This window comes from Corvus moneduloides, chromosome 14 (assembly GCF_009650955.1).
Source record: "Corvus moneduloides isolate bCorMon1 chromosome 14, bCorMon1.pri, whole genome shotgun sequence".
Classification (NCBI taxonomy): Eukaryota; Metazoa; Chordata; class Aves; order Passeriformes; family Corvidae; genus Corvus; species Corvus moneduloides.
Genome location: NC_045489.1, coordinates 9,864,688 through 9,880,265, shown reverse-complemented (window position 1 = coordinate 9,880,265; position 15,578 = coordinate 9,864,688). Strand labels below are relative to the sequence as shown.

At 40.7% G+C, this 15,578-nt stretch overlaps 1 protein-coding gene across 1 annotated transcript; it reads left to right on the top strand.

The window, feature by feature from the left end:
* LAMP2 (lysosomal associated membrane protein 2) lies at positions 1-14,092 on the top strand. The gene is given in 10 exon segments (XM_032124294.1): positions 1-124; positions 127-237; positions 1,329-1,447; positions 1,956-2,169; positions 2,783-2,944; positions 3,719-3,936; positions 4,457-4,576; positions 4,851-4,929; positions 5,716-5,883; positions 11,702-14,092. Coding segments are annotated over 10 exon segments (1,443 nt in total). The 5' UTR covers positions 1-15; the 3' UTR covers positions 11,845-14,092.
* The last annotated feature ends 1,486 nt before the right edge of the window (positions 14,093-15,578 follow it).

Here is a 15,578-nt window from a genome sequence, read left to right as displayed (position 1 = left end):
GCCCGTCCGCGATCCATGGAATCGAGCGGCGGCGCTGAGCGGCGATTGGCGGCGCGCGGGCGGCCCCGCCCTGCCCCTCACATGACCGCTGGCGAGGTTTTTGTCGCGCCCGCTCGCCGTCCTCCGGTGTCCCCACCGCCGGCAGCGGCAGCAGCACCACCGCCATGGGCCCAAGCCGCTCCGCCGCTTCCTCCTGCCGCCGCTTCCTCCTGCCGCTGCTGCTGCTCGGCGTCTCCGGTGAGCGGGGCAGCGCCGGGGCCCGGGGGATGGGAGTGGGTGTCGGATGTCCCCGCGGGCTCGTGCCGCTCTCCCCACCTCGCCCCGTCCCGCACGTGACGCGGCGCGCGGGCACCGCGGGTCCCGGGGGGGTCCCGGGGCGGCCTCGGCCCCGCGGCGTCTTCAGGGGACGGCCCCGGGGCGGAGGCGCCGCTGCTGCCGCCACCCCGCGCTGCCACCCACGGGAGGGGAGGGGACAGCGGCGGGGCCGCGGGCCCGCGACGCGCGGGCCCGGGGGACGGAGCAACGCCGTGCCGGGGAGGCCGGGAACCTCGGGGTGCTTCAGCCGAGGGCCGTGGCCCGGCAGTCGAGACCGCGGGCCCACCCGCGCGGCCCGGCCAGGCCGTTCTGTCAGCGCTCCTCGGCGTGGGGCCGCGGGCACGGCAACGGCTGTGCCGGGATTCACCGCCTTAAGAGTACAACAGCTGGGAAAAGTTTTCTTAATACGCAAAGGGAATTTAACACCAGTGTCTTTCGAGCTTGGAATCGTGGAAACAATGAAGGCACGCCGATCCCATCTCTTAGGGGTCAGCTTAAGTCGTAATCACTGATACAACACATAAAATCATGGACCCATGGTCTACAAGCAGCACATTGTTCAAGTGCTCTGTTCATGCCCTTTGGTTTACACAGTGTGTCACCAGAAAGCTGATGCTTATTTCAAAGAGTCAGAATTCCAGGTTGGAAGGGACCTTAAAGATCAGCTGGTCCAGCCTTTCTTGGCAAAAGCACAGTCTAGACAAGATGGCCCAGCACCCTTTCCAGCCAATTCTTAAAAGTGTCCAGTGTTGGGCAGTCAACGCTTTGAGGTTATTAGTCTATGTCAGGTAAACAGACTATAAAACATTCCCTCAATCTTTGCCAGCTCTGATAATTTCATGGCATGCTTCCTATTTTTGATACTTTTTAGAAATCTAGCTATTCTTTCTGTGTCTGGTAAATTGAATATGGTCCTGACATAATTTACTGCTTTGTGATGAGCTGTCCTCTTAAGTTGTTCTAGAAAATGAAGGGAAAACAATATCTTAATAGCTAATAATCATATCTTACAGGTTTTTTCCAGTCCTATGCAGTGGAAGTAGATATAAAGGATGCCTCTAATGCTACTTGCCTGTATGCAGATTGGATGATGAGGTTCTTGATAACATATGAATCAAACAATGGTGATTATGTACGTATTTGGGGGTAACTCTTGCTGACAACTGGATTTTGACTTGGATAAAAGTTTAAGCTCTTTTACCTAGGGTGTTTGATTTCTTACTTTTTTTTACTAAATCAGTTGAGAAGAATATTCATATATAGTCCTTATAAAATAAAGAATAAGTTCCCAGTCATACAAATGACTGAAAGTACCCTGTTGCTCTTACTTAAATGCCATACACAAAACTCACCAAGTCTAACCAGTATCAGTGTAGGTATGTTTTTAGCCCAAGCAGTAAATGTAATTGCAGCTCAACATGATCAAGATTTACAGCCAAGTTAGAGCTGTACTTTTGTACTTGAATCTGATATGGCTCCTTTCTCAGGCATGTGCCAGGGAGCCTTTATCATAATTTTCTAGAATAACCTAAAATAATCTCAACTTATCTTGTGCAAGGTTTCAGCTGACTCCAGCAAGTCTATAATGTTATGGGGAAGAACTGCATGTGAATGCATTTAAAATTACCCTTTTCTTCTAGAAAACCACAACCCTGAATTTGTCATCAAGTGTGACACACAATGGAAGCGTCTGTGGCAATGACACACAAGCTGCACTTGTGGCAGTGCAGTTTGGAGAAGGTCATTCTTGGAGCATTAACATCACAAAAAACAATGAAACTTACCAGGGAGACTTCATCACACTGACCTACAACACCAATGACACAGCTGTATTTCCTGATGCTAAAAGAAAAGGTAACATTCAGTGCAGAATCTGACTTGCAAAGCAGTCTCAGCCAGAAGTGTCAGACCTCATGTACCTGACCCCGCTTGGTTTTTTCGAAGTTAGGAGGAATATAGGAGTTAGTAATGAATGTAGAGAGTTCTGTACCACGTGCTGCCAACTGCTGTTCCTTGTACCTGCTGGCTGGGTAACAGTGCAGGCCAAATGGCTTCACTGGATGTGTAATTCTTGTAAGTGGAAGAGAACGGGAAGGATAAACAGCTTTGATCAGTGCTGGTAGACAGCAGGCACATGGAAGATTAATTTTAGTGTGCGCTGCTTGGCGCACTACCTTGCCAAGCAATACAGTGTTAGGCTGTCTGTGTACTAATGCCTACTAATAATAGAATTGTTTTCTCCTTAAAAACTTAAGTAAAAGGGTTCACCTTTCTAATAGCTTGTCTAGTTCTGCAAGTTTGGTTAATCCTGCATTACCTAGCACTTTCGGTTAGGACACATAGGGAAAACATTCAAGAGAGCTTAGGATTGTTAATTATGTCTTTGTCTTAGGGAATTATATAAAACATAACACTACCTCTAAGTTCTTGTGCTTCATAAGGCATTAAAACGTGTGCTTATTTGTAGGACCAGTTACTGTTCTTGTGAAGGATCCTTTGCATCCAGTTCAACTGAACACTGTCTTTGTGTGTCATAATTCCTACTTTATTGAAGCAGAAAATATAACGCAGATTTTCTGGAATGTTACTATGCAGGCTTTTGTTCAGAATGGCACAGTCAGTAAAAAAGGTGAGCATTTCTGTTTGTGAAAGAGCTTTTTTGTATTGCACCTTGGTGCAGGGAGCAAAGTCCCATAATAAAAAATCCACCAATTCTAAGATGTGTTGTGTTTAATAATATTCACGTAAATATCCTCTAGTACTTCTTCCCTTGTTCCTGGAAAAAAAAGATTAGGAGAACAGATTTAGTAGTGTGCTGTAATGTTGATTGTTTGTGTGCCAAGGTGGGAGTCTACTCAAGTGTGTATTCCAGTAATTGGGGTATTAAGAATAAGCACTTCAGAACTACTGTTGCTGAGTAGATCATTTGAGTTTGACAGGTTTTAGCTGACTGCCTTCCACTTCCAGTGGTGGCCTCTGCTGTTGGCATTTGAATAGTCCATAGCCTGTTGTCTCATCTCATAGCTCAGAAAAGAGATGAGTGCATCATCCTGCTGCATACAGCATAATAGGGTCACTTGCTTGGTCTACAGCAAATACATGTCACACTTCTGTAACAACTTAATTATCTTTGTGTGTTTTGCCTCTGTGTGTCAGAGGCAAGTTGTACTGAGTGTGGATTTAAATGTGAGCATTACACAATTTCTGAGAATAATGGAAGCTGTACTTTGTTTGGAATACTGTGCCACAGTGCCAAGTTTGGTACTTCTGTCTTGGTGATTAGCAGACTCCTAGTGAGCCTATATTTCAGCAAAGGAATTGGTATCTGTATTGAACTGACCTCTGATTAATAAGACTTCAATAAACTTTTAGCAATGAAACGGTGATTAAATTGTCTTTTCAGAGTCTAGATGTCCTGCTGATACACCTACTTCTGCACCTACTGTTCCACCTACTATTGCCAACGTAACTACTGCATTTACCACTACTTTGGCTCCTGCTCCAACAACTGCTCCCAAACCCGTGGAGAATCCAGACACAGGAAACTATTCTCTTAAAAGTGGAAATAAAACTTGTTTCCTGGCTACTGTGGGGCTGCAACTGAATGTTTCCCAAGACAAGGTGCTTCTTTTTTCTTTTGAAGAGCAAAAGTTGCTGTAGTTATTTGGTGTGAAATCTGAATGCAGGGTATTTGCTTTGTACACTGCTAGCTGTCCGGAACTGCCTCTAAGTACCGTATGTAGCACCTCTCTGACATCAGAATAGTTTTGTCGCATAATACCTGTCTTCAAAAAAATCTTACGTGGATTCAACAGAATTTGTTATGGGGAATACTTCTAACATGATTAAAAGTCTGGAACTTTCTTAGCTGTTACGGCTGTTGTTCCCTGCAGATACTGTCTTTCCCCTCAGAGGGTAGCCTGTTGTGTTAGGGAAGAGTAAGACTTCTCAAGCAATTTGTTTGCTTCAATATTGCCAGTATGTAAATATAACTCAAACAGCCTTGGTTCCATAGCAGCCAAGCTCAGCTCTTCCTGCTGTCATGTTTATGACAAGCTCTCTAACCCAAGACTGTTCCTGACTGAGACAATGTATTCCAAAGGCAGCGGAATGTCTTTGATGTGCTTTGTCTGTATTTCAGCCTCTCCTGATCAACATCAATCCAAAGACAACTGTCGCAGATGGTGCCTGTGGTAACACAACAGCTACTCTGAAACTGAATGATGGAAATAGCACACTGATTGGTTTCACATTTGCTGTTGTAAGTAACTTCTTTTATTTTAAACTAAGTCTTTATTTAACAGCATTGCATGGTGATCACTCATAGTAAAATCCTCCTGTTGCTTGCTGGTGGTAGGTTGTTCCCATATGGGAGGTGGAACTGGCCAGCTGAGTGCCTCAAGACTAATGGAGAACTGGGTTAAAGTTATAGAAAATGTAAGACTGGTAAATGTGTTGGCTTTTGTAAAGCATGTGTCCTTAAAGTTACAAATGCAGAATTGCGCACTGACACTCAGTTCTTGTTTCTTGAACAGAAAAATACAAGTGCAAGTGTACAAAAGTTTTATCTGAGAGAGGTGAATGTTACGCTGCTTAGCCGTCTGAATGGTTCTGGTAAGAAACAGTATCTGCCTTAAACAAGTGTAATATTTTACTCAATGTCTGCGTCAAATACATCTGACTTTTTTTTCAGTGTTGTTCATGCTTACTGGTAGCTCCTACTGTATGTCTAGAAGTTGGTATGAACAAAAATAATGAGCAGAAATGGCTGTAAGAGTTACTTTAAACAGCAGTGTGGGACTACTCCACGATTCCTGAAACTTCTGCTGATGGAGTCTCTGTAAATTAAGAGGGCTTCTTTATAACTATTTTCAATAATGTAATTTTTTGAGGTGTGAAATACGATTGTACCAACTTTGAAGCTTTTTTCCTAAACTAGCTGTTGTCTTGGTTGGAAGATACAGCAGCATCTTCAATCAAACACTTGTACTTAACTCTTACTGGGAAAAGAGACCAGTCCATCAGAAACTAAAGCATACTTTTTTCCCAACAAACATATGTTTTCTTTTTTTTAATTGCTTGTCATAGCTACAGCAATTAAAGAGCACTAAAGCTAAAACACTTGCAGCTCTGCAACACTGAGATGAGTGGAGGTACAAGGAAAGCCTGATGTCATGTACGTATGCAAGAGAGGTTATTGCAAAGTACTCTAATAACTTCAGTCTCTGATTTCTGGTTAAGCAGATCAATCCCACTTTGTACTCCTTTGTTTTTCAGACTAGTCAGTGTTGAAGTGTTGGCCCCTCTAGATTCAGCTTCTCAGTCTTACTGTATTAGGAACTGTCTTGCATTTTAAGTGAACATGCAAATTCCCTTTCTTCTTTCCCCCTCTTTGTTTAGTCATTTCAAGTGCAGATAACAGCAATTTCAGCAAGTGGGATGCTTTCCTTGGTAGCTCTTACATGTGCCGAAAAGAGCAAACTCTTCAGATTAATGAAGATGTTCAAGTACATACTTTTAATCTATGGATTCAGCCATTCCTTGTGGAGGCAAATAAGTTTGCTACAGGTAAGAGTTATGTTTTTGTTTTTAATGCTTACAAAATTCTTACTTGCTAAAAAGCACCAGCATTAGGTACAAGCACTTTATCTCAGAAGCTCTTGTTCCAATTTTTAAAAATATGTTTATATATACATGGAATGAAGAGAAGCTCTGAGACTGACATTCAAGTTCAAGCAAAGATTTGTTCTCACTTAAAAAATGTCTACTAAGTGTGTGGTTCTCCTTCACAAAACTTGAATGAACTAGAGACGCTGAAGGGGGACTTAAGTATTGCCATGCAGAATAGGTTAGAAGTTACCTGACAACATCTTGACATACAGCTTTTTGTAGCTCAGATATGTAAGAAAATTGGACAGAACTTTTGCAGAAGTGAACTTTGGGAATACTGTTAGGTGTTTTGTTTCTTTTTACCTGTCAGCCTGAGGAATAGGAGTGTTGAGAAAGAATGAGCTGTCAGAGCTTCCTTCAGAGGCAGTCTTGAATATCCAGAACTAAAAAGAGATTCTAAAATGTTTGTTTGCTGCATTATCTTGATCTTGTCTGGAGAAAACTGAAATGTTTTAAATTACCTCTTAATATTTAGTGCAAACTGGTCGTTGTGCTTAATGATAATACTTGCAGCACAGTCTTAGTGGACTAGACTGATGTGTAGATGCATAGATTGAAGAGTTCTGCTTTTAGACAGAAGTAAGATAAATCTCCAGATGTGTGTAGGGTAAACAGGCTCAAAAGATTTAGGGACCCATTTCACTCTGTAGTTAAAGTTGCAGCTAGCTTTCTTTTAATTATAGTTATTTTATCTGTGTAACATGTCTTCATTCTGCTTAGATTCTTGACACCAAATCTAGGTCAGTTTTTTCCTTAATGAGTGAAGGCACCAACCAGACTTGCCTTTTAGTATGAAACAGATAAGCCTGGTTCTTGAATGTAGAAGAATGGCTGTTCCCTTGCCTAGTGCAGATCTTGTGCAAAGGCAAACGCGAACACCCTTAGCTTGCTATAGGTTATCAAACACACCACATGATTAAAGTGCTTAAATATGCTAAATGTATCGATGAGACCTCTGCAGTTCTTTCTCTCTTAGTTTGAATAATACTTGATTTTTTTTAACACCTTCATATTAAGGAAAACAGATTTTTATACCACACTTGGCAAGTATTCTGTCTTTATTTATTCCTTATTGCAACCTTTTTCTCATCTACAGCCCAGGAGTGTTCGCTGGATGATGACAGCATTCTAATCCCAATTGTAGTTGGTGCTGCACTTGCTGTCTTGATTGCCATTATAGTGGTTGCTTACATAATTGGCAGAAGAAAAAGCTATGCTGGATATCAAACTTTGTAAATCTAAGTGTGATTCCTGTTCTGATTTCACTCTAAAAAAAGCAAGTGCAAGTTCTGAAGTCCAAAAAAGACCCAAAACTTAGGAGTAATTACTAGCCACAGCTAACTGGAGTTGAGAAACAAAGGGAGAATGTTTATCTCAGATGAAGCAGAACTACACTTTTGTTTTCCTGCCCTAAGAAGACGATGTGGGTTTCATAGCTGTTTCGAAGATGTCAAATACTGGATGAATTGCTAGAATAAGGATTTTATCTTGCAAAAAATCCTAAAGCGTTTGGGATATTTCTGCCTTTTACAAATAGTAGCCTGAAACAGAAACACATTCTGAACTGATGTGCATTGGGCATCTCCCAGAACAACACAGAATTTGTACTTGCTTCTCTCCTCTGCGTTTCTTAGTTGTTGTTGTAATTGTGGGTTAAACTGGAGCATTAGTCACTCTGTTGACTTGTATAGTATTTAACAAGGATTGTCTAATGCCCAATAGCAGCTTCGTTTTCCATAGGATTGAACTTCAGGCTGGTGATTGTGATCTCTTGAAGTGGCAGCAGTAACTTACTTGCCTTTGTTAGGATTTGAGTAATTTACTCCTGCCTTGGTGTAATTTCAGGAATCATTCCTATACCATGACTGTACAAACAAAAGTAACTTGCCAAATGGTGAATATATGGGAAGACTTCAGTGCCATTTCCAGATGGTTTCAAAAAAAACCTGTTAGGCACTGAATTCTTTATTCTTTATTATACCTTGGCAATCATCTAAAATACCTAAGGCAGACTTCTGCTAAATTAATGCAAGCTTTTTTTGCTGGCATCTGTTTAAAGGGAATAACCTTTCTAAATATTCCAGAACTTTAAAGTGCACTTAACTTCATACCATACTCTGCACAGAACTGGTCTGTCTTGTTGCTTTGAATGACCATTGTTTAAAGATGCTTTCTTTTAATGAGCCAGTATCTGTTGTTGCAGCTTGAGCTGTTTTTAAATCTTCATCTTGAATAGTTCTCTGCCAGTCAAAATTCACATTATAATTGCCCGCCATTGGCACTCTGAATGTTTAATGTACTTTGTGTTGGATTGTTTGCAGTGTAGCATTTATTAATGTTAAGAATGCAAAAGCCAAACAAGTCTGAGATAGACCCACAACACCTGTTTTTCCTTGCTGTATGGAAAGAATAACTAGGTTAAAAAAGTGCAGTGCAACTGGACTGTTCTTAAACTGCAGCTCTGTAGAGACTAACCCTTGATGCACAACTTTTCTCTGGGCTCCTTGTGCTGTAATACATATTCTTACTGCATGGAAAAAAAGAAGTCTTTTAGATAAGTGTGGCTTTTTTGCATATGTCATAACATGAGCTGCCTAAACTGGTTATTTAATGAACATAACATTGTTTCCCCCTTTAGAATGAGTTTAGCCTGCATCAAAGCTGCTCTAGTGTTTTATTAGTGTTCTCTAGGGTTATAGAGATGTCTGTGGCATGTTTGTATACAAATCATAAAATACACTTCTTTCAATAATGGTTTGGGTTTGGTTTTTTTTTTTTTAAAGACAGTTTACTCTTGACACTAGTGAAGGAAGCACGTGTGGGTGGATAATGCTTACTATAGCTTGTAGTCTACAGCTTGAATTTTGCATCAGTTACTGAAATGCATTTTAATGAAAGTGGGGAACTGCTATAAGTTTAATCATGAAACAAGCTTCAAGACTTACCATTTTAATTTTAAAAATGGATTGTTCATATTAATATATCCTCAAATGCAGAAGTTCATACAGATTTTTTTTTAGCTTTTTTTTTTTTTGTGAGTGATGTTCAGTGGCACCAGTTAAACATGCATTTCTGTTAAAGAGTAATCATCACACTATTCTTCTGACCTTGCAAATTTTTGAACGGTGCACAGTTTCCAAGTAACAATATAGAAGACTCATGCAAACTGCTTTCTAAAATCAACACTAGAAATACCATTGCAAAAACCTGTAAGTATATTGGCTCTGAGTTTTAAGTACTCCTACACTGATGTGCAGGTAACTGGTTCAAAAAACATCAGTTTCACCTGACTTCTGTTGTTATAAAACCACTAGTTTTCCTGTATGTATTGCTCCATAGGGAACTGTCAATCTGTTCAACCTGTGCTCTAAAAAATAAAGATTGTTCTATTTCTTAAGGAAACTTGTTCACATTTTTTAACTGATTTGAAAACAGGTGTCTTGTATTGTCTTTTTTTGAAGAAAATAAACTCAATGAGTAAGGTGAACTCTAATCAGCCTATATCTGAGATTCTGTTACACAGCTGGTTTTGTTCTGGTCTGTGGAAACAGCATTTAACATGTGGATGTATTTAACACCTGTGGATGTGGAATATTAATGTGTATAACCTATTATAGATTGTGATTGGTTTAGTGCCTTATACACAGTTTACTAACTATTGTATTATAAAATATCAAGATTTCTGATATTTTAGGTTAAAGATGTCATGCTGTAGTCCTCAAAAGAAGCATTTCTAGCCAGTGAATGATGGGATTTGGGTTTTGGAAGGGGCATTTTGTTTGTTCATTTGTTCCTTGTTTTGGTTTTTTGTTTGGCTGGTTTTTAATTTTTTTTAATTTACTACAGTGTTCTCTATTCATTGTTAATAAAACACAAACTTTGGGGCTATTGGTTGAATTTAATGATTGAAATTAAAAGGGAAGGCAGCTTTTATACTGGGGCTAAAAAAGTTTTGGGCCAAAATTTCTGACTATTTTCAATGGAGACACATTCAGCCACGTCAGTTGAAAAAGCTGTTCCTGCTGGCCCGAATGCAGAGTCTGTGTGTTGGGCTGTAGTTACCAACTCTGCACTTGAAGACATCTCTCGGAAGCTTCTAACCACTGTACAGTAGCCATACCTGGATAGATGTGTGCCAGCAATGATGGAATGTTCCTGGTATGAAACCTTAACCCCTTTTTCACCCTGGGAATTCCCTGTAACAGTGCCATAGTGTGATGTGTACTGCAGCCATCTCCTTCCTTTGAAGAAGAGAGGGAATTTCTGTCACTGCCTGCTGGGCACCCTTCATCCTTAGCAAATCCATTCATGTTTAGTGTTAGTGCTTAGTGACCCATTACCCAGCATCTAGCAAATTGTCTATGTTGGTATTTAGTGAACAAAGATGACTAAACATCAAATGCATGTCTCTCTTTAAGATGTTTAAATATTTTCTCAGAATATTTTGAAATAGCTGTATAAGGTGCATAATTCTTTTCCTCTTGGTGTTTTGGGGGTTTTTTTCCCTTCCAGGTGTTGCTCTACTTCGCAGTAGGTGCCTTCAGATAATCTGAGTTCAGTATTTTCAGCTGTTGAGCCTCCACGTGTTGTTCTTGCCCTTAGTCAAAGGCTCTGTATAGTATTTCAGGAAGGGGGCTATGGCAAGTGTATGCTGGACTGTGATATGCTAAAGCAAGACAATACATTTCCCATAAGTAATGCTGATTCGATGAAAAACAGCAGCCAGCTTTTGAGGAAGCATCGACTCTGTGTGTCATGCTCTGTCCTAATTAAAAACTCAAAATAGTTTTATGAGGAGTGCTGCTTTATGAAACACATGTAAGTCAGGCACTGTTCCAGTGCTGGAGAGCCCAGGCACGGCCTCCTGCCTTACCAAACCTCTCCTGGCACAGGCAGGTGGAGCTCTGCTTTCCTTACAAACAGGTTGTGATGCCAAGCCCTGCCCCCGATTTTGAAACCAGTTCCCAGCATGGGTTGCAAATCACCAATGAGTGCTTTCGCCAGCAAGGAGCTCCCCACGTGTTTTACAACCTGTATATTAAAAACCACTGTAGCATTATAGCTATCTCTTCTATTTTTCCCTCTGATGTGGATTTCAGTGAGGTCTATGTAGTTCTCTTTCCCCTTTTGTATGGAAAATAAATTTACCCACCCCAAGAGAGTCTTTTCAGTGTTTTCCAGGCCATGCAGTGACTGCAGCACGTTTATCTTGGCTGTCTCTTGTAGCTCGTAGTAAGTTTCTGCTTTGTTACTTGGATTGTCCCTTATGTATTCATGTCTAGAGCCCAGAGGAGTGGTGGCAACTCGAGGGTTGGGAAGACCCCTGGGTGAGGCAGTAATACATCAGTATGGGGTTTTTGTTGCTTTGCTGCTAACTCTGAGGTGTGATCAGCTAATGCACACTCAGACTGCCAGTTTGTCCTCACATCTCTCTAATCTATCTTCTGCTTGCTAGAGGAAGCTGAAATTAAATGTACAAATAAATGTACAAATCATAAGTATATTACCAATATAAAGGATGTGTGTAGTAAATGTGTTCAAAGAAATCAATCCTTCCATCAATTCTTTACTCAATACTGATTTTACTTTACATATATTATTGTATCTAATACAATGTAATTTCTCAAAAATTTGCTCCTTGCTTGCTTTGGTTTCTAATGCTTGATTTCCCTTACTAATTTATTCTCCCTTGCTTTTTTTTTCCTTCTTTCTGCAGCTGAAGAATGCATTGCTGATTCTGACCTGAACTTTCTTATTCCCATCGCAGTGGGTGTGGCACTTGGATTCCTTATCATTCTTGTCTTTATATCTTACATCATTGGAAGAAGAAAAAGTCGTACTGGCTATCAGTCTGTATAATCTCTTAATTCCATCTCTCTTGCCCACCTTCCCTGTTCTTTTCCCTTTCCCAGTCTCCCTGATCTGCTCCTTTAAAAAAAAAAAAGAAAAATTAATTCATGGTTTATTTTAAAAAATTAAATTCACTTCATGACAGAATAACATGCCATGAGTCTGAAGATGAGTTGCAGAAGCTACTGTATGACTTTAGAGAAAGTAGGTGTTCTGAGGACCATTGATGTGTGTCCCTGTGGGAAATGTGATTATTTTTAGTAAAGAAGACATCTACAAAGCTTTCTGTCATTTAATCTTTTTATACAAGAAGATTTCTAGATGCCTACAGCTTGTCTTGGTTAATGCTAAAGCTAAAACTATAATTAAAAGTGTGAGTGCTGTGTCAAAAGGACTGTACATGCAGTGGGAAAATGAATACCCAGCTCTCAACAGACTTTTATTGGCAACTTGGCATATGGCTGTTCTTGTGAATCAGCCTGAATTTCCTGCTTCTGAATGTAAAGTAGTACCTGATCTCACTAATACCCTGACATAATGTGAGAAGAACATCTGATTAATTAATTTGTTTAATATCACATGGAGAAGCTGACTGCTAATATAAGTTGAGTAGCTTTGCACTAGCATGGTGTCTAATTTGCCAAGATAAGGCTCAGGTCTGGAGAACTTTGGCTACTCAGAAAAGGCAACAGTCTGCTGAAGGAAATGTCTCCTATGCTATTTCGTTGAACTGCATTTTTCCTTTTGTTCTGAGCTCAATTGTGAAATGAGGGTGGGAGGCTGGAATTTCACTGGCTGCAGTTTCTCTCAGCTTTGATTCTGAACATAAAAGAAGCTACACAGCGTTGGTCTATGTGAGGCTTGAAAGTATTTTGAGAGCACTCAGACTGACTGAGAACACGGATTGCTCAGCAATTCCTGCAGTTCCTTTGGACAGCTTTCATAGGTTAACGGGATCACTGAAAAGCTGTGATCTCTGAATGCAAGTGGAAATGTAAAACCTTTTGGGTTTGATAGAATTAATCTGCTTTTAACTTCCTCATTATTGCTGTCTCAGTGTAAGAGCACACAATTTCTAGCATGAAGAATGCTGATCATAAAGCAGAAATTAATATATGTATACTGAAGAAAGTGACTTCCAAAGGAATGAGAGCATCTTCCCTGTTTGAAGATGCCTTTATTATTAATGCCATACCTTTGCAATTCTGTATTCCATATCTAAACTGTACCAAAATCGAAGTTAGGAATTTGTGGTTGTGTTCTGCTTCATTCCCATCAGGTTCCTGTTGATGGAGTGAAAGAAGCCTCTGGCTCTTGAAACCTTTTTGGTCCATCTTTGGCAAAAGCCTTTTGCAGCCAATAAACCCTGATTTCCAGCTCAAGAGCTGTCAGGTCTGCAGAGAGCTTCCTGAGGGCACACAAAGTTCTGTCCTCTACAGCAAGTGTTTACTAAAGCTGCTTCAATATTTAATCTCTTTGTGCATTGACCCTGTATCCATGTTGTGGGAAAAGCCCCTTCAGTAATTCACATACACAAAGGTAACAGTCAACACTGATGTTTAAGCAACTCACAATAGCTGTGTATTCAGGGAAGGGAGTTTTCCAAAGCGTTAGTTTTGATGTTTGAGAAATACCTGTACATTCAATTCTTCTTGTCCTCACAGTGACCAAAGATACACTCTACGTGATTCTGACAAAAGTGATTCCACAGTACAAATGGGCTCTTGGACCAAGTTGTCTTTTTTTTTAGGAATGTAGTTAAATGCTGCTGAGTTGGACTGTGTGCTTCAGGTTTGGATGTCTTGGTCTCTTGTATTGTACCTTTGCTCTCGCAATACTTGATTTCCCTGCCAGTGTTAAATGGAATTATTTCAGGTGGCATTTTATGAGTACACCCCCTTATCAGTGTGGTGCTTCTCTGCTGCCAGCAGGTGGATCACAGCTATGTTTTCATGCTGAGATTGCAGACAAGTATTTAATATCACTTTTGCTAGGCTATCTTAGTAAAATGTGGTCATTTCCTAGATGCAAACACATACACATATATGTATATTGTAAATACATAGAAAGTACTATTTTGAGCTTCAACAGAAGTCAAAAATTGATCCAGCACTTTAAGGTTGTTGCAGCATGAAGAGTGGTGTGTACAATTTTCCAGATCTTGAAGTAACTGTACAAATATGCTGAAAACAAAATATATGTATGGAAAATAAAGTTAATTATTGTGTTTATAAAGCTTTGTTTCACTGTAAGTAGACATTAATGCCGTTTCTGAGAGCTTTTCTAAAGTGTTTGTCAATGTGCTTGGATCTGGATGTTTGTGGGGAAACAGAAGCTTTTGGTTCTAAGCTATTCACGCATATACATCCAAATCAGTTGATTTTTGTGTTGATTTGGTCAAAGCATGGGTCCAGTATCTGCTAAAGGACCTCCTCTTCCAACAGAATCCTTCCAACAGACAGATAGGGAATAGATATTAAATAAAGTTTTATCTTGTTGCTAATGTGAAGGCTGTTAATTTGATGGCATGAAACACGAGTTTGGTTTCCTTTCAAGACCCCACAAATATAAATGCTTTAAAAGAGCTAAAGCAATTGGCAGACAGAGAAATGCTTGTGGGTTTAACTTACTTCCGATGTCAATAGAAGAGCCACTCCCCCAGCAGCATCCTCCTTGGCAGAAGCCAGTTTGTGTTGGTCAGAAGATGCACTTGCAGATAAATTGTGCAGGCAGAATGAATATGTTGCCCTGGTTCTATCAGTGCCATCTGAATAATGGCAACTGAGCAGAATTACTTCCTAAACTACCTCTGTTTCAGGTATTTAACAGTTCTTAATAAATAGTTTCTGCCAGATGGTTGGTTGTGATACTTGGTGAAGAGTGAGTCTTACTGCACTGGGCTCCTGAACTCTTTGGCCTGGGGAAGTTTATCAAGTGCCCAGAATTGCAGGATATTGTTACATGCTGCTTGGAAATTCAGTCCCTAACTTGCAGCAAAACCTGCATCCCTTAACACCAGTATACAAAAAATCACTTCTTAGAGACTGGTATAGACCAGGAAATGACAGCAGATAAAGTACCTGGACTATGGATGTAGGACAAACATACCATAATGCCCCTGTTCAGTCAGTAATTTTAGTAAGTGTGCTTTCCAAGTAATACATTATCCCGAGGTGTCCTGTCCTGCTGTGTTCTCATAGCCCCAACAAGCAGAATGCAGCTGGTCTCTGTCACATCCGAGGGAGGCTCGGGCTGCTCAGGACAGCACACTCTGCTCAGACTAGGATGGGTGTGTTTCACCTTTGGGGGTGATAAACTGATGCCTTCACTCACACCAACATTGACCCCTTAACCATAAAAGGACTGAGCATTTCCCTGCATTTTCCTGCAGCATTATAGCTGTGACCTCTTTGGAACTTTGAGCGCTTCTGTGCCTGATCAGGAGCCACCTGTGAACCGTGACAGGCGAGAAGAGCTCCTCTCACTCATCCCTGTCCAAGAGACTGGGTGAGGATTCCTGGGGCAGAGAAAAGTACTGGAGTGAGGAGGAGGGAGAGAGAAATGCAATAATCTTCCCACTTTAGAAAGGAGCAGCTGGAAAGGTTCAAGGGCAAATGATTTTCTATGTGGCCCTTGCTCAACATCTTGGGTGTGCTGAACAAGCTACTGCAGTAAAGGTGCTTCTGGGGCTGGAGATCCTAGAAAGCATTTTGAGAGCTGCCATTTTCACTTTTCAACTCTGT